Here is a 19,213-nt window from a genome sequence, read left to right on the forward strand (position 1 = left end):
TGTCTGGAAGATAACCCAGGCCCATGCATATTATACATTGTTTCTATTGTCCAAGATGGGACACTGACATCTTCTTAGAATTTGTAATTGAATAATAGTATAAATTATGATTTTACAGTTAAAAGACGAGTTTTAATGTCGAAACTCTAGCACTTTATCTTTAATAACTATCCCCGGTCGTTTGAATGTTGTTAGAACTTTTAATATAGACGACACATGAGATTAGCCATAACCAAAAACAACTTACTTCAACTGTTGGTTAAAGTCATCCTGTACAATGTCGTCCTCCCAGTTATCTTCCCAGACGGACACGTCTTCATCATCGGCGTCCTCCGTTCCCCAATCTGACAAAAGACAATTGGTTATTCAAAGAAAATAACAAATATTTGTACATGTTCGTAATAAATATATACTTTCGGCGGGGAATTCTTCGAATTCATCATCCTCTTCCAATAGACCGAGGTCTACCTTTTGTTTGTCTGTCATTGTTTAGATTTTTATATTTAAAATCAAGTCGGCAAACAAAATAACAATTTGCGAGTTCGAATAAAGATGTGTGAAATGACAATAGCAATTTTGACAGATGCAGATGAAAACCGATAGTCATTACCATCAGTGCTGCCATTATGTAACTTGTATTGCCATTGTTAAAAATTCTTTCTAATTTCTGATTTTTAGCAGCGTTTCAAAAGATAACCTTTTAAATCAGTCTAGTTAAATTTAACAAAAATAGGGTATTTTAATATTGTTGTAATATATAGTGTAGTAAAAATGGATTTATTGTGACTTGGAGTTACCCGCATAATTATACTCATCATAGTGTTTTAAATGCGCATAAAAGGTCATAAGCTACGCCCAAGAAAGAGGGCCGATCAAAAGATATTCAAAAGCATCCACGTTGTCAATGACAAAAAAGAGAAGACCTCCGGAAGAAGAAACAATTATGCCTCACACAGCTACCAGCGCTAACTTCATTTTGAATAAAGAGAACATCATAACTTCATATTTCTATTAAAAATATGAATTGCGCTCTATTGTAATACAATCGGTAATTTAAAGCACCAGAATTTAACATTATTTTAAAATATTAATAAGTTATTTTCATGTTGAGCTCGGTTTTATCTTTGTGTAGTTGCAAATAAGCTAAAAGGACGGTACCTAAGTAACAATTAGCAGAATTAAATAAATTTTAAATCCATCCAGTAATGTAGTGAAAATTACTAAAGTTATTTTAAAAATTCTTGATTAAAATCGAAACGTTGTTATGATTAACACAAAAAAGTAAAACTATTACTATAAAGTTTAAGGTTCATGTAATACATTATATAGATATAGATTTGGGAAGAAACTTTCTATAAAAGAAAAGAATTTTAGGAAAAATGTGATGTTTGGGGGAGATCGATGCAATTGCAGTGGGCGTCTATCGGCTGATAAGAAAAAGAAGGAAGATCTTGAAAGAAATAAATACGTTTGCATTTTTAATAGTAAAGTTTTCTCATGAAAATGAAAAAAAATTAATGTCACACATTTATTAAACTTAAAATAATACAGTCATAGTATTTGCTGGATACATAACTCTTTATATTTCAGTCATAGGTAAATATCTTATTTCTAAAATTTATCACAAAATATCACATAATATGTATGCAATCAGAATACTAAAAGCATTAAAATATTTTGTCATAATCGTAAATACACACGTTTTTATAAATAAATAATAATTTTTAAAGTAATATATTCGCCAAGATTGCCCGCATATTGAGTATTAAAAATATTTTTAGAGGTTTTTTTGAACAATATAAGCATTATTCGTTAAAGTACACAATTTTAGTAAAGTAAGTAACTTTACCATGTTTTAAGTCCTATAAAATCTTAAATTTCCAAGTTTGTGTGTACAAATAGATATATTCTATAATTAAAAATATATAAATATATTAATTGTATACTATTTTTAAAAATAAATATTTTTTCTTTCAAAAATCGAAATTTTAAATATGATTTGTCATTAAAGTTTCATATAATTACTCACAGCTTGATATTTTTTACTATAATAAAAAATGCAGGTATGCGGGTCATAGATAAATACTAACTTTATATGAAATGTAATAATACTTCAATTACAGTTTTAAAACTAATCGTTTATAAAAATATAGACACATAAACTCCTAACGAGTTTAAAGCAACGCTGTATGTTCACAACATCGATACTTAAAAAATCCCTTAATCTTCGGGATAATGTTTAAAAATCTGGCAACACTGAAAGCCAAATTTCAAAAATTGACAAAAGAAGTAATTTCTTATGTCAAACGAAAAGAGTAAACCCAGAAAGTGATAGAAATCTTTTAACTGCATTCAAAGAGCAGGTAATGATGGAGGGTAATCGGAATTTCCAAATTTTTGACGACGTCGATCAAATCGGTGCCGAAATACCGGCGTAAAAATATTCTAGTTTGGGCTAACAAGGTAATGGGATTCTTAGCGCGATCTATTAAGGCCTGTTTTTGAATGGCTGTGAGTGTCGAGTTTCTTTTTATCATGCACAAATCAAATGCTTCGGCTGCTTCTAGAAGAAGATAGAAGACGTGCTGGTGCTCTTCGGAGGTAACGTTCTGCAAGTGGTTCAAAATACCGTCAGGATCACGAAACTGTGTTTTCATAATTACCTGCAAAAATAAATATAGTTACATATTTGAATTGATTTATATGTGATTAAATCAGGGATGCGCAACATGCGGACGCAGGTCGGTAACTGCAGGCGGCCTTTTTAAATTTTGATGCCCGCCGAGCCTTTCAAAAATTTAAATAATTTTATAGACTTTCTTCCCTGAATACATTATTATAATACAACGGTATTACATAATAAACCAAAAGCATTGTTTGTGTCGACTTACACAGCGACTTGTTCGCGCTACCAACGCGACGTGACACATGTTCGCGACTTTTTTGTAATATATATAAAAACTTTTTTTAAATTTCATTTTTTCTATTCTAATGTTTATAATAAATAAGATTTTGTAGATTATTAACAACCGTTACAATATGTTCGGCCCGGCAAATGCTTTTTAAATTTAAATTGCGCCGTGGATTAAAAAGATTACTCATACCTGGATTAAACGGTTCAATCGAAAACTATTTTAAATTCAATAAGAAAAAAAGTGATTACATGCGTAAATCAAAATGGCGCCCTGACATTATACCGGCCAAAAGTTGGACGACAAATCCAAGACCAAAGTGATGATAAATTGTCTCTCCGGAGAATCATAAGTACATTATATCGAAGTTCAAAGCAGCAATTACAACACGAGGTAGACAGAGGATCTTAGGTCTTTGAAAAGTGCTGCATACAAGCCGTTTCCAATCGTTCTTATTGGAAAAACAAATGGAGGCTTTTTGTCTAGCAGTTGATGTTATATAGCTCAGGCGATGATAATTTAAAAAAATGGCCAAGGCTTAAGTCTTGGACAAAGGAAAACACTAAAACTGGTCTTTCGTTGCCCGTATTCACTGATAGTTTACTCCAGACAAGCAATTCTTTTAGTTACATATGTGACCCGGGTTCTTCTGCGAATCTAGCAGCGAATCTTCACACATAGTCTTTTGTCTCATCTGGTCCGAAAAAAATATAGAAGTTAATTATTACCCGTGCCCCATATCGAAGAAGTAACGCCACGATCGCGCCGCTAGGTTGCTCGTTGCTAGCCAGGTACTCTGCCAGCGCGGGTCTCAGTTGAGCACCGTCTTCCTCGTTGAGGACCTTCAGATTCGGGTCTGCTCCACTCTCCAGCAGCAGCTGAGGTTTTCATTTATTAATACTTTTATTTATTTATTTATCTACAGCGATCACATGATCGTGAGTAGATACGAATTGAGTTCCATTCTATATAAAGGATTCTTCAGATTAAAAAATATATATTTCTCCCTACTTATTTTAACAGATTGTAAAGCCATTACATAATTGCACTTAACCCTTAAATGCGTGACTTTTATTTATACTTTAAAAAATATATCATTATAATGCAGAAAAAACGCGTATATGTTCTATTTTTTTATACTTATTTATTGATAAACCTCAAGCAGATATGCGAGACTGTGCATTATTAAATGCATTAAAAGAAAAACTTACGAAAAACGTACTTAGTAGTACTAGTAAAGTAGTTAAGTACTTTTCTGAGATGATTTTCGGCTTCGTTGGTGTTTACGACTCCATCACAAAGGCCGAACCTCGACTTGGTGCTGTGCCATTGCCCGGCTAACATTACTACGACTTAGGATCTTTAACGCCGGCAGATGAAGCGGTGGAGGAAACTTCAGCAATGATTTTTTCTATCATCACCATTGTATAAGTCAATGAACGCTAACTGGAAGGCATAGACTTTCCCCAAAGATCGCAACGGTGATGAATTTTGAGCTGCTCGCATCCTATCTTGTTATAAAAATTAAGGATTGCCGTTCAATTTCTAAGCTAACTGATTTATTCAGGAAATTGAATCAAGAAATAAGGCATTCGTACACAAACAAAAGCATCCGACATAGCACAGCATTAGTAAGTTCTAAAGGAATTGGTCAGAATAGCCGCTGAGGTTTGAAGGTTCTGGGGATGAGGTCTTAAACTGGCAAGTTCATTGTGCCAAGAAAACCTAATTAAGTTCGTGAAAAAGCCCTGATTGCTTTCTTCCTTATTGAAGTACTATGGGGGAGCCCTATGTCAAGCATTAGAGGTATATTGTGTGTCGGTATCACGACGGTGAGAGACTAAGAACAAAAAAAAATATTATTTTTAGTAATAATGACTAACTTTAACAATCTCCTTCCTGTTATCAATGTTGTCGGAGCAGGCCACGTGCAGAGGAGATCCTATCACCGAGCTCGAAGCATTCACCTGCGCACCTGAAAAAAATGATAGTGTTGCTAGGTTCAAATATAAAAATTGCCTATAACATTGCAGCATGACAGTGCAGTTATTATAATTATAAATTTAATAGCAGATTATTTGTTAAAAAAACTATTACACGTATTTGCAATTACTCCGTATAAAGTATAAAGTCTGGAATAAATATAAATGATTTATAAATTTTATAAATTCAACAGCAGTTTGTTTGGCAAAAAACTTTCACCTATTTGCAATCACTCTATATAAAGTGATTATTCTAGAATATGTTACATTATTTTTTTTAAAGGCTACTGGTTAATAACATCTTGCAACACATGTTCTATGGGTACAGATAATAATCAATTATTAATTTATATGTGTTGTCATCTTAATTATGTTTTTTATTATTAATGAAAACTTTTGTTTTTTTTTTGATAGAAAAGTGTTGATATATATAACTATTAATCGTGTACAGTATCCTGTGTGGTTTTACCTGCAGCCATCAGCATCTGTACCATGGTAACGTCTCCCTTCAGTATTGCCAGGTCGAGCGCACTGGGCTTGTTTAGATCCGGACCCTCGTAGTTTACACGTCCACCCTGTTTGATCAGCAGGTTAACCATATCCGGGTTGCCTGTTGAGAAGCATGTTTAATGTCATCAACTATCTTCAAACGTTGCTTTGTTATACTATAATTTAGCTCTTAAGAATTTAAATTAACGTTGCATGGATTAATCGTGTTATGACTTGACTATCGCGTTGTAGGGGGAGGCACCGTGTATGGTGCTTGGGGCTGACGACAAAGGAGACCTAAGCATTGGCATTTACTTTCACCGATCTGACTCCATTCCCTACCTAAATTGAAATAATTCTACAAATGCCCCGTGTACGTTCCAGATGAAACCTGATGTTCTCTCTTGACAGGCTTTAAACCTTCATCAGGGTGACAAATAGCTGTGCAATTTTTAACAATTGTGACTAACAAATATAATTATAAAACTACAAATGTAAATAATGAAAAGAAAATAATAGATATGTAATATATCAAAGATATTGATGATGAAGAAAGAAGAGACAGTGCGAATTCATGTGACGGATGTAAGAAGAAAAATGAAGGACAAAATACTGAAAAAAATAGTATTTCGTAAGTCAAGTCTTTCATAGATTAAGATAGGGGAGCGATGCCCCGAAAAAAGGGATGCCATTATAAAAAAAAAATCTTTCAGCAGGTTATGTACAGTTGTACCATTTCCTCTTATCATCATCATGTCAGCTGATAGACGCCCACTGCAAGGAATAGGTTCTTTCATCCGTCTACCAGCTCGGAGCCACTACTCAAGAACCACAACAAAATTCCTAGTCATTTAATTGACTTAGTCGAAGTATTTGTTCATATTAGTTGAGCGGAATTCGGGTATATTTCTTTTCTAAAGTACAGAAGGTTCTAAAGCATAAGTATACTAGAAAACGGCACCGGTATCGAGATAAAAATCCATAGGAAAAAAGACAATACCCGAAGCGTGGCCGCCATCTTGAATTTCGCAAACGTCAAATTTTTTACTTTTTATTGATACGTAGCGAACTTCCATTTAGACTACTTCCGGGTGAACGAAAGCGTGGATCAGTCGTGGGAAATTACAGGTATCTATTAGATTCAGACTTTACTTTGCGGAAGTCCATCCTAAGTGAGAAAAGGACTAATATATAGCTACTTCCGCTATGTAGCAGTATAGCCAAATACAGATAGACAATAATCGGTGTAACATTACTCCTGAGGAGGCCCCGTGGAGGGGTGAAACATGAGTCGAGTGATTTAACGGTGGTAGTTGTGTAATTCGCATTGTTTGCCGCATGCGCATTTATCAGCGCGCGGTGCACTTTATTGTACGAATACTGCTACATAGCGGAAGTAGCTATATATTAATCCTTTTCTTACTTAGGAAGTTTTATATTTAATAATTGTACATTTAGCTTGATCTTACCACTTAAAACTGCGTAGTGCATGACGGTTCTATAGTCATTCCTGGCGTCGGTCATGGCATTGACGTTAGCACCATAGCTTATCAGCAAAAGCACGGCTTCGATACCCTAATAACATAATAAAACTGTAGAGAGGAATTAAACATAAAGCCAAATTAAAAATTTTGATGAAGTAAAAGTGCTTTCTTACCCGTCTTTGTCTAGCCGCCTTCATCAAAGGCGTAAGTCCAGCTCGATCCCTGGAGTCAGGATTGGCTCCGAATGTGAGCAACAACTCGAGGTACTCAGGGTCGGAGACCAGGTTGATCTCGGCACCGAAGAAGTATCGTTTGTTTGGATCGGCGCCATGTTCCAGCAATAAACGTGCTACTTCCTGATGATTAAAGAATTGTGTTTTTAGCTGCAAACTTTCACGTGTATCTGTTCAATGAGCTAGCAAATTATTACTCCTGGGCTGATAGACGGTGACCTTATTCGCTTCACTGTCACCTTAAGTACGCGTACTTTAAAATTCAACAAGTTAATCAGCGATCTAACAGGTTTAATATTAGGGTGACCTGAAAGTAAAGTCGTTTCTGTCGACATATTTTACAGAAAAACCCGATTGATTTGTTACCGCTCCGGCATTGGTTGTATACTAGATGGCAAAAGGTTGTTGATAACAAAGATGAATATTATAGTATATATTATATTTATAGTATAGTATTATAGTATATATTACATATATTTATAGTATATTGTTGATCAGAAATAAAGGCTTGTTAAAAATGTCGTCGTGTGAATTTAACTAAAGAAAGCGACAATACTTTCCGGTCCCTCTAATACATGGTGATTGGTGTAAAAGCTGTAAAGAGGTGAATGTATTAACTATATATTTGTTGTATAAATAATTTATGTATACTCTATCCTAAAATCAATGATTTAAAAAATAATATAAACAGATTAAATATTTTCAAAATTTGAATTACTGCACATTGAAACCAACTAATACAGGATGATTAGAAATTAATCTGTTTATTTTCGTCGTTTCAATACATACACCCACTGCAAAGTATATGCGTGCCCCTATGTATATCTTTGGGTAAATATACCATAATCGCCACCCTTGGCAGGCAAGTTGGCGATCGCTGTGTGGTATTATAGAACGCAGAGGACGCTGTTTCTCCATACTCTAGAAAACTTTTTTGTAAGTAATGGTGGCAATTTTATGTAATTAATGCCCAAAGTATGAATTACCTAAGATTTTATCCCGGTATTCGAACTTACGACCTTCGATTGCAAGTCACAGTCTTCTAACAGGGTTCTGGGTTGTCATTGTTTATATATAAAGGCAAACAAGTAATGAAATACACTAGAAGAATACCTAAGATGAATAGAGATGTTAGGAACTCATTTCCATGGATGTTTTAGTGAAGGTCAATGATAGATACCACAGAGTATAAATGACAAGTATTACTTATATAATAATTATAATAGTAATAATGTGCCATTGCTATTAGTGGCAGTGACTGTTGTGCTAAGAGAGGCGAGGTGTGAACGGAATATAAATACGATGAATGAAAATGAAAGAAAATATGAAGAGTAGAAGAATAATAACAGAGATTTTGAAGAACGGAAGAGAAGAGAGGGAATAAATCACAACACTCATGACTTTTTCTATTGTTACAAAGCACGAGTTACAGAACACTCTAAACAATAAACACGGAACCCTAGTATCAAGAAGTGCCGTGAATACTCGTGACTTGGAAGCCATTTATAAATTTATGTGTATTGTTCTCGGAAATTCTAACCGAGTACTATCTCTAACTTACTAGAACCTTATCCGTAGTATAAATAGGTATACTCAGACATAGTTCAGCGACAGTTCAGTGTTGTTTTTTGAGTTACAAGATTAAGATCTACGATCAGTGATACAAAGTGATGATTCTTAGGGTGACCATCTGGTTTATGAATAAAGGACTCCTTGTGAAACAGTGGTGTTTCATTCCGAGTCAAAACCCACAGTGCGTAACAATATTAATTGTTATTTCGAACAAAGTCTCATACCACTTAATAGTACCAAAAATAAGTAATTGTGGTACTTACGTAGTGTTTATTCCTGATGGCGAGACGCAGTGGTTCATCGCAGAGGGTGGTGCGTGGGAATTGCTCCCCGCTGTCCGCGCGGTAGTCCACCGCTGCACCGCTCTGCAGAAGCAGGCGTACCAGCTCCGTATACCTGGAGAATGGTAAATAATCCAGATGTAAGTTCTGTTACGATGGGAGGCAATGAAGAAGGCTGTGCTCGGAGCTTCGTTAAAAATCGAATCAGGAATCGATTCAACGAAGAATCGATTTCACCGACATAGTTCAAATAATTTCTCGTATGAAGTTGCAGAGCACATTGTTCGAGCAATCGATATTCGTTGAGGCCTTCGAAAAACGAACACGTGAATTTTTGGTATGAGAGTGTATGAGTGTACACAAGAGATACACATTATTACACATTATATAGATAAACATTTTTTTTTTAAGATAGACATGTATATGTCCATAGCTGGGAATGTTTATTATATTTACTGGACGATTAGTTGAAAGTTGTCTCACTTGGGAATAGATATAGCTCATTTGCAGTCAATTAGTGAATTGTACACCTCATCCAAGTATCTAGTATCCTAGTATCGGTTTCAGAAATAATAATTAACGTAATGATGATATAACAAGAAAAATCGTTCACAAAATCAGGATATTTATTATATGTCTCTTTAAAGATAAAGATACAAAAAGATAAAATATTAAACGGTTTTATTTAGTTCGACCCGTACGGAATTTATTTGTTTATTTGGGTCAAAATTAGAAATTGAAATTTAAGCACCTTCCCGCTGAAATTTAGTACAGACATTTAATTTAGATAACAATACAATATAATAAAATCAATAACATTATAAATCTAAGATGGCCACCGATACAAAATGGCGGATTACATATTTTTTCTTAACTCCCTCAATATGTGTATCAAATGAAAGGGCTACACTAGTAAAACACGATGATTATGTCAAAATTTAAAATTCAAGATGGACGCCTTTCCAATATGGCGGACTAGGTACATATTTTTCCACAACCACCACAATATGGGTATCAAAAAACCGTTTAACTTAAAAGTTTTTTAAGTGTATTTATTTTTATTACACATAGGAACCTTTAATCTATTTTATTTTTGATTATACTCTGCTTTTCAAGTAGTTATAGTAGTGGAGAAGAAATAGGAAGAAACGACACGACTACTCTAGACTTTGTACTGCCAGATGTTACTGCAACAGTATTCTAATGAAAAAATAAGTAATGTCACGTATTTTCGAGTGATAGTGTTATAGAGAATGAATAGAAATAAAAGCTTTAAAGCTTTTGCTGATAAATAAAGTATACATTGATCTATTTAAAGGTTTTACAACTAAAATCAACCAGGTATCAGATATAATTTCCAGGACTACAGACCCATGCTCAGCAGCGAGATGCAGAGCGCTGTAGCCACAGTCATCTCGAGCGTTCACATCACAGCCTCTGACCAGCAGTAGCCGAGTGGCTTCCAGGTGCCGCTGCCAGATCGCGTAGTGCAGGGGCCGAAGACCTTGTGTCACCGGCTCGTTCACCTGGACAAGCAATCCATATATAAACACCCTTCTCTAGGTACTTCCATCTTTAAATATTATGACCTTGAATAATGATAGCTGGAGTCTCGCATATAGTGATCAAATATTTTTTGACTTTACTTTCTGAAATCTGACCATCCCAGGATTTAGTAAACTTGTTATCAAAGAGACGCATTCCTCATTGACCCTTCTTCCTATTTAACTAAATTTGAATTTCAATTAAAGAAATACTCGGGCCTCTCAACCTATTTTATTAAAATCGGAAGTCGTCGGAAGTCGGAAGATGCTGAGTTCAAGCTTCTCCCGACTTGTTCATTTAAAAAACTAAGAGAAGGCTTTGTCCAGTGATGGATGCCTTCGGCTGAAATGAAGATGAACCACTACACCAAGAGCAATGAGGTCTTACCTGTCAAGTTTGTAGTGAAAAGTAAAACTTTATTGATCGCTTAAAACTTACCTTAGCACCACATGCCAAGAGAATGCGTATCTCATCCAGAGGCACCATGCGGATAATGGAGTCCGCAAGCTCACGCTGCAGGGACTTCCCCGTGATCACTTCTGACGGCATTTTGCTGAGGGTAAAAAGTAAATTACTATATTTTCCTTACGCTTAAAATACGGTTCTAATTTAGCCATATTAATTCTTTCGTCCACCTATGTAACATATATATATTTTTATATTAAGTTGAAATGGTTAAACTCGTGGCGAATCCACTTTCAAATTGCTCCTTTAACAATTAAATTGTTTGATTGTGGGGCGTCGCCCCAACGCTGGAAAACACTGGGTGGAAGCTTTTAAAGAGGTAAATTTATAGCTCATTTGTGAACAAAATCCTTCAGAGCTTTTACAATTTCTAATCACTTTGCATGAAGTGATTACTTTAAAATATGTTACATTAATTTTTTTATTAAAATGCGTTAGTTAGGCCAATAAATTAAAGTTATTACAATATAACGAAGTCTGCAGGTACATATTCGTATAGTAAACAATAATAAATTTTAAAAGGTAGTTTACCGAATTTTAAAAAAGCTTTTTCTTAATATAATACCATTACGACACATTATAACCCATTACTCTGTATATGACACAAATATTAATTGGTTAAGGCTTGCGATTTATAATGAATAAGTTTCTTAAGATATCTTAGCCCGTTTCTTAGTTTTAAATCTAAAATAAATAGTATGTTATTAAATAAATCTTATTATAGCATTCAAGAGTTTTTAGTTGATCTAAATGGGTGGAACTTGGTTTATTGAATTCTTTACATAGTTGAAATAAAAAATTTCATTTAAAAGAGCGACTATTGAGTTTCTAGCTGTTCTTAAAGGATCAGCGTTCATAATAAGCCCTATTTGAATAGAAACATTTTGAATTTGGAATATGAATTTGAATTTGAGTCGAAAGTCTCGGATTCGGTGAGGTCACGTTACTGCTGCCTATGGCAGAGAAGGAAAACAATGAGAAGACACACAACAAGAACTGACACAACCTATTCCCATAAGTGTAATTCAAAAATGTACAAAAATTCCAAAATTAATAGACAAATTTACTGAATTCTTATAACATATGTTTATTCTTCATTATTATATACATACGTAGGTACTTCGAGAAAACATATGATGATACAATACCCGGCGATAAATATTCCACATCGACCTTTGGAAAGAGACAATCGGCTAATTTCGGTTTCGTAGAACGTTATCTCTGTCGCACGAAGTACGACTGACAAAACGTCACATAGGTAGTGTGGGACAGAGATAGTGCTCTACAAAGTCGAAATTAGCCGATTGTCTCTTTCCAAAGGTCGATGTGTAATATTTATCGCCGGGTACTGTACTTCTAGATATTCATCAAGATGGCGACAAATGATGGTATTTAATGCTAGCGGTATATCTGAGTAATATGGCATTGCTTTACTGATATTTTGAAATAATTACAAAAAATACATTTAAAAAACTTTTAAGTTAAACGGTTTTTTGATACCCATATTGTGGTGTTTGTGAAAAAATATGTACCTAGTCCGCCATATTGGAATGGCGTCCATCTTGAATTTTAAATTTTGACATAATCATCGTGTTTTACTAGTGTAGCCCTTTCATTTGATACCCATATTGAGGGGGTTAAGGAAAAATATGTAATCCGCCATTTTGTATCGGCAGCCATCTTAGATTTATAATGTTATTGATTTTATTATATTGTTTTGTCATCTAAATTAAATGTGTGTACCAAATTTCAGATCAATCTGACAACGGGAAGGTGCTTAAATTTCAATTTCTAATTTTGATCCAAATAATTTCCGTACGGGTCGAACTAAATAAAACCGTTTAAAAACAATAAATAAAATTAAAGTGAAATGATTTTATAATGAAGTTTAGTATATATGTGCCAATAATAATATTGGAAAGATCTCTGAAATATCCGACACCCATGAGTACGCTGGAAACAAAGATATAAAACAATGGGTATAAGCAAAGACCAAATTTAAAATCTATCAGCGGTATCATCATAAAACGAAACATAGCTTTATTATTGTAAATTTAAAAATATATAGCAAAGATCTTATTGATCATCTTTATTTAATTCATTTATGATATTTACTTGTTATATTAAATAGATTTACAATACTGGTGGAATTAATCCAAGATATTCCGAAATTGAATTCAGATGAAACAGTTTTTAATCGATTAGGCATTACACTAATTAATCTGTTCTCGGATCAAAATAGTCGTGATAATATACACAGTAGTGTTGACAATAAATAACCGGTTGCGCGCGTATCGTGGGCGAATCGATAATTTAAGCGGTCAGCTGATATTCGGCAGAACTTCACTACGCAGAAATACTCCACGTGTTCAACACGCGTGTTGCCAGAACTAAAAACAATGCTGTCAACGCCGCGCTTGTATATACGTAATAATCAATCCTAATTATATACATACTTAACACGTTCACTGCGGGCCCAATTTTGAAGAACTTTCAGCTGGTGCGGCTGAGGTCGAATCAGCCTCAAGCTGAACTTCCTAGTAGTGCGGTTGAGGCCTTTTCTGCCTCATGTTTATCAATATTTTTTTACAATATTGAGTCAATGCTTCGCAGACATAAAGAAAGCTATATTTGTCTTTGTCATACCTCATACGGTTGAGTGTAAACAGCCGCCGTACTAGAGAGAAAACACGTGTTTTACGCGCCGCACCACTGCAAAGTCTACCATGAGGCTTAATCGACCTCAAGCCGCAGTGAACGTGTTAATTAGGTTAAAACAGCCATGTACACTGTACACTGTCATCTTCACCATTCAATTACCAACCCGTCTCGTCTGAATCTATATAGAAGCGTTGTAGAAGTATCTTCCGTCACTTCTCCCTGCGCTTTGCTTTTGCTTTCCGAAGTGGCAGTGGTGATATTAGCCAGGAAACAGCAACCAGGTTAGCCAAGGTTCGGCTATCTCGAGCGCTCTGATGTCAGAATGCTAAGTGGGTATTATCAACGAGTGATAGCCCAAGTTGAAGTCCCCTTGTGGAGGTCCTGGAGTTTGGTCATTCACCGAAGGGATCTAAGACCTCGGCATCCTCCAAATCCAGTAATACAGTAACATGTGGTCCGAACCGAGGCTCTTCCGGGAGCCTTCGAGGTTTGCTACTTTATAAGAGGTCCTACAGCTAGGCGCACCCTGAACTACCATCTCAAACTAGTGGAATTTGCAAAGTCCATTTGGGCGGCAATGAAAGTACTTTTAAAAATCCTAAAAACCTTGTATATCTCAAATTGTTAAAATTGCGTTACACAGGCTGATTGGTTATAGGTGTATTAGCTTTAAAAGTGTTAATGATATCAATATATATAATTATTATTTGTCAATAGCTTTTACACCAAATTCCCTGGATAAAGTGATCACTATAAAATATGTTACATTAATTTTTTTTTCTATTAAAATGCGTTAGGCTGAAAACTTAGACAGTACAAACTTTGCAGGGACAGATAGTAAACTATAATTAATTTTAATATGTATTAGGTGGACTGGGAAGTAATGTCGTTCCTAAGTTAAAGTCACACGACTACATTTTTAACAAGTATTTATTTCTAATCAACAATATATTCACCTGCGTTGTCAACAACCTTTTGCAATTTAGTATACAAAATCAATGTCGGAGCGGTAACAAATCAATCGGTTTTTCTGTAAAATATGTCGACAGAAACGACATTATTTGCCGGCGCCCCTCATATTTATCAAATATTTGAATAAGCTTTTTCTTACTACCTTATCAGCAGGTTACAAACCATTGGTTTTTGGATAGGGTGTATCATACATTGTAATTGATAGCATTAAGCATTAAGCTCAACATTCAGTTCTTTAAAGCTTGTATATCTATCTACAATCTTGTATGTAATTCAACATAGTGTTGTATTTACAGCAAACAACATTCACACGCGTACTGTCTACGCAGTAAAACAACTTCTATTATTGTTACTTGTTTGATCTCTGAACGCGTTGCTATAGATTGGAGTCGGGCGCCTTGCCTAATGTGTTACGTTCGTGGCCTGAACTCAATTTTACTAACCACTTATCGTCATATCAGCCAATACATCCTCTGCGAGACATAAGCCTCCCCTAAAGATGGTATTGATCACCGTTCTTTCATTGCCCGTATAGGACTTCCCGCGACCTGGACAATGTCCTCGATCTATCTAAAGGAGGGTCTACCTACGCCATGTTTACCAGCTCATGTTACCACTCCAAAACCTTTAGGCTTTAACAGCTGTTGCACGAGCTATGTGCTACCGCTCACTGCACTCCAGACGAGTAATTCTCCGAGCGACTAATCAGTAATATTACTAAAAAGATTAGGACAAATAAACTTTGATATCGGACCTGTTTTTAAATTAATTACTAGATCCTCGAACTGCTTTCCGCCTAGACGTGGAAACTGGTTCAATTGCTGTCATCTACTCACTTACCGAGTAATCTCCATCGCTGGGTAAGTAATACAGCTGTGATCAGCTGAAATATTGAACTTGACGGTGATAATGAACTTCTTGGTTCATGTCATAGGCGATTTCCTTCCCCACTGTACCTTGGCTACTCAACGGCTTTATAATCTATTCTTGTGAACTGCTTAATATCATCTTAAACCTAATATTCACCTTTCTCACATTATCATAAATGTAATAGCTATGTCCTGATTCGTGAAACTTACGGTTGGCTACTTTTGTTATCGCCCAAATTACTAAGACGCGTGTCAAATCTCACAAGATATAGGCGCCATTTTGAACACACCGCTTTGAAGTGTTTGTATATAAACAAAAAGTTATATTTGGCATAAATAATGCATCGTTGTTGACATTGGCTGAATTTAGATACGATCTTTGCTTTTACATTAGATAATATTTACGATTTAAATGTAATAAATAAAATTTTTTGTTTTTTTATTGTATTAAAACCGTTTTGTAGTTACATAAAATTAAAAGTTATTAATATAAACCAATTTCGTAAAAGGCAGAATACGATTTATAACGCGTGATCCTTTAATAATTTAATACAAAGATGGCGGACTTCCAACGCGTTCGCGCGAACACCGGAATATAATTCGCGCCAAAAGATGCTTACGTCAGAAAGATTCGTAGTGATTACATTGTCTTGGACTCTTATTAAATTATTTTCCTTGTTTCTCTAGATTTTGAAATGCGGCTTTTCCTTGTGCTAATAAACATTGAGCTTAATATTTAAAGTTATATTGGAGGCATTGTTGCTAAATATACAAGATGATTGGTTATAAGTATAAAATCTTTAAAGGAGTAAATGTAAAAACACTATAAAGAGAAATAAAACTTCATTATAGGCTCAAATATTGTCAGATAGGAAATTAAACACTTAGTAAGCACTAGAGTAAAGAAAGATATTAAATCAAAATATAAATAAAAATATTGCAATAGGTAGAATAAAAGATAAAAGCTGTGATAAATATAAATAAATAATAGAATATAAAGCTGTATAAATCTGTGATTTAAAGAAAATTGTAAATAAAGATACCTGGAATGTAGTAGTTGAAGATGGATGAATGGCGAAAAGAACGGAAGAGAAAGACTGAGAAAATAATAAAAAAGAGCGTGAAAAAAATTATTAAATAAAATAAATGACCCTGTCCTTCTCAAAGATACGGTACAAGAGGCCTCCAATAGCATGGTTCATTAAAAAAATAATAAAAAAGCAGTAAATGTACAGCTCATTGACTGTCAATTAATGTACATAAAATAGTCAATGGTTTCATAAATAATTGCGTAATAATTAAATACTAAGAAAAAGCGTTTTAAAATTCGAATTACATATCAAAATTATTTATTGTTTACTATTTATCCCTGCAGACATATAATTATTATAACAAAGGCATCTCCTTTATACGTGTGCATATCGTTTATGTATTTTTAAATGAATTAATTATTCAATTAAAAAAAAAGTAGTTCGGACAGACTGTACTGTCAGAAATTGTTGATCTGTCGTATTCCAGTAGAATATATTATATATATTAATGTAACATATTTCAAAGTGATCATTTTGTACATAGCGATTGAAAATAGGTGTAATATCTTTTTTTAAGATTTTACATTTATAAGCAATTAACTAGTATATAGAAAAAAGAACATCTTTAAAAACAACACATATATAAAGGTGACAGGAGTCAATGAGTCGACCATGTTTATTTTAGTATGTCATTATTTTACATCTTTGTTCTACGAAAAGAAGAGGACATGCGTTTGCGTTGTAATTACGCCTAAAGTTAAAGTTTTATAACGACGTCATCACTTTATTTCTAAAAATGATTTTTAGACATTAAACGAATTTATATTTCCGACTATAAAAATCACCATGTTATTGATTTTAATATTGAGACGCAAATAAAAATGTTATAAAACTAGTTCGTAAATGATAGGAAACCGCCAAAAATAAATATTGCTTTTGAAAACTTTTTTAACAGATAAAAGTTCAGTATATAATGAACTTTTAATATTCAAATACTTTGTGAATCCATGTTGTAAATAAACAATTAAATATGTAGTAGCTATTTTGAAAATTTTATTATTAATTTTAATACGATTTTTTTGGTTTTATATATAATTATTAGTAACTTGTCAATATATATTTTTGTTAATTTATCAAGCAATCTACTGTATTGTCCAAAATATATATACACGTACTGGACCGAAGACAGTATGATAGGTCGCTGGAAGGAGTTGGATACCGGCAGCGAGGGTATGGTCGTCGTGGTGACTTTTGGGGAAAGCTTATGCCTTGCAGTGGGCGACCATCAGCTGGCATGATGGTCATTATTTAATTGAGTAATATAAAAATTAAACAGTTTTACTTTATTTATAATAAAAGAACAGCACTTTTAATGTACACCTTGTACATTAAAAGTGCGGTGCCTCTGTGAGCATAATTTGATAATTGTGACAAAATAAACTTTAGATGTGTTTATACGCATTAGCGAGTGGAGTTGAACTACCACCATTGCACGTAATTTTCTTAATTTCTACCCAAACGCAATGACAGCGATTATATCACAGATGGCGTCGGAATTCAAATCCGTGTTCTATTTTCAATTCGAACGCGCTGGAATAATTTGATTTAAAAAAAGTATTGGCCTGTATATAAGGCTGTAATGGCCAGTAACACAGTGCGTTCATATGTAAAAGTATATAAAAAAAAAAGTTTGGATCAGCTCTAAATTTATGTTTGTTTACAAAGAGTGAACACGTGGTTTCTGCGTATTACTTCTGTTGCGTCTTATTTTTTTTTTCGAATACGAAATGCGTCCAATGCTCGCTGGTGTGAGCTGCCAATGCGAAATAATGACAAATACACCTCTTTGGTTTTTGATCTCATTTTAAAGGTGACGTTTATTTGACAGGATGTATTTCTTTTGTGGCAAATTAAGTGCTAATGACAAAAATATTTCTTTCGTAATAAATGAACTGTTTATTTTATTTTAAATAAATTACTGTCTTGGTTATGAACATCGTATAGTGTGTATATATAAACAAAAAAGTTATGAAATCCAAATATTTATGGAATAAATGTGTTTATCTTTATGATTTGTTTATTTACACGTGTATTAAAAATAATGTTAATCGTTTATTTAAGAATAAGTAGTCTAAACCATTATTGAAATTATGTTCTGTATCAACTTTTTTTGGAATAGTAGTATTTAAAGTATTTTTAAAAAGAAAAATAATTCGCCCAACGTGGGGCTCGAACCCACGACCCTGAGATTAAGAGTCTCATGCTCTACCGACTGAGCTAGCCGGGCTGATACTAATCGTATCTAATTTTTGATATAGTTAGCCACATTATATTATAAAAACTAAAAAAAATTGTACTGTAATAAAATATTAAATGTAAAACTATTTCGTGTTTTTTTTAATTTTTATATTCAAAGAAAATTACCTCATAGATTTCCAATACGACCGTCTATAGGAAGCCTGCATCCTATGTTATGGTCGTCATAAGACATTGCAGAATCTTAAATACCCAGTTAATAGCTCTGTGCGTTATGTGGCCTGACCACTGCTTTTTCAGCTTATCAATCTGCTATATCGTTTAATTTCGTTCGTCTACGATCATTGTATAAATTGGCCCTTCAGGAATATCTGGGCCTCGCGTTTCAGGCTAACGGTGATTAAAAAATAGAATCTTTGTAATCACACCACGAAGGTTCCGGGGGTAGTCTGAATGAGGCA

At 34.1% G+C, this 19,213-nt stretch overlaps 1 protein-coding gene and 1 non-coding gene across 2 annotated transcripts; both read right to left on the minus strand.

Moving 5' to 3' along the window:
- Positions 1-2,029: 2,029 nt before the first annotated feature.
- LOC137922775 (putative ankyrin repeat protein RF_0381) lies at positions 2,030-11,047 on the minus strand. Its single transcript, XM_068765838.1, has 9 exons — positions 10,937-11,047; positions 10,325-10,479; positions 8,936-9,068; positions 7,041-7,223; positions 6,853-6,958; positions 5,364-5,504; positions 4,796-4,887; positions 3,641-3,790; positions 2,030-2,663 (listed from the first exon to the last, which is right to left on the minus strand). The coding sequence occupies exons 1-9, from the start codon at positions 11,045-11,047 to the stop codon at positions 2,343-2,345; spliced, it is 1,392 nt and encodes a 463-aa protein (XP_068621939.1). The 3' UTR covers positions 2,030-2,342.
- Positions 11,048-18,710: 7,663 nt separating this feature from the next.
- Positions 18,711-18,783, minus strand: TRNAK-CUU (transfer RNA lysine (anticodon CUU)). The gene has a single exon. It is a non-coding gene; the product is annotated as a tRNA-Lys (tRNA).
- Positions 18,784-19,213: the final 430 nt, after the last annotated feature.

The sequence above is a fragment of the Battus philenor genome, unplaced genomic scaffold (genome assembly GCF_028537555.1).
Source record: "Battus philenor isolate CCGP_79_NKW_IND1 unplaced genomic scaffold, ilBatPhil1.0.hap1 SCAF_20, whole genome shotgun sequence".
NCBI lineage: Eukaryota > Metazoa > Arthropoda > Insecta > Lepidoptera > Papilionidae > Battus > Battus philenor.

Coding starts and splice junctions, on each gene's coding strand:
- LOC137922775 (XM_068765838.1), bottom strand. CDS start 11,047: ATGCCGTCAGAAGTGATCACGGGGAAGTCCCTGCAGCGTGAGCTTGCG. Junction 6,959..7,040: donor AGGCGGCTAGACAAAGACGG/GTAAGAAAGCAC, acceptor TTATGTTATTAG/GGTATCGAAGCCGTGCTTTT. Junction 2,664..3,640: donor TTCTTCGATATGGGGCACGG/GTAATAATTAAC, acceptor TTATTTTTGCAG/GTAATTATGAAAACACAGTT.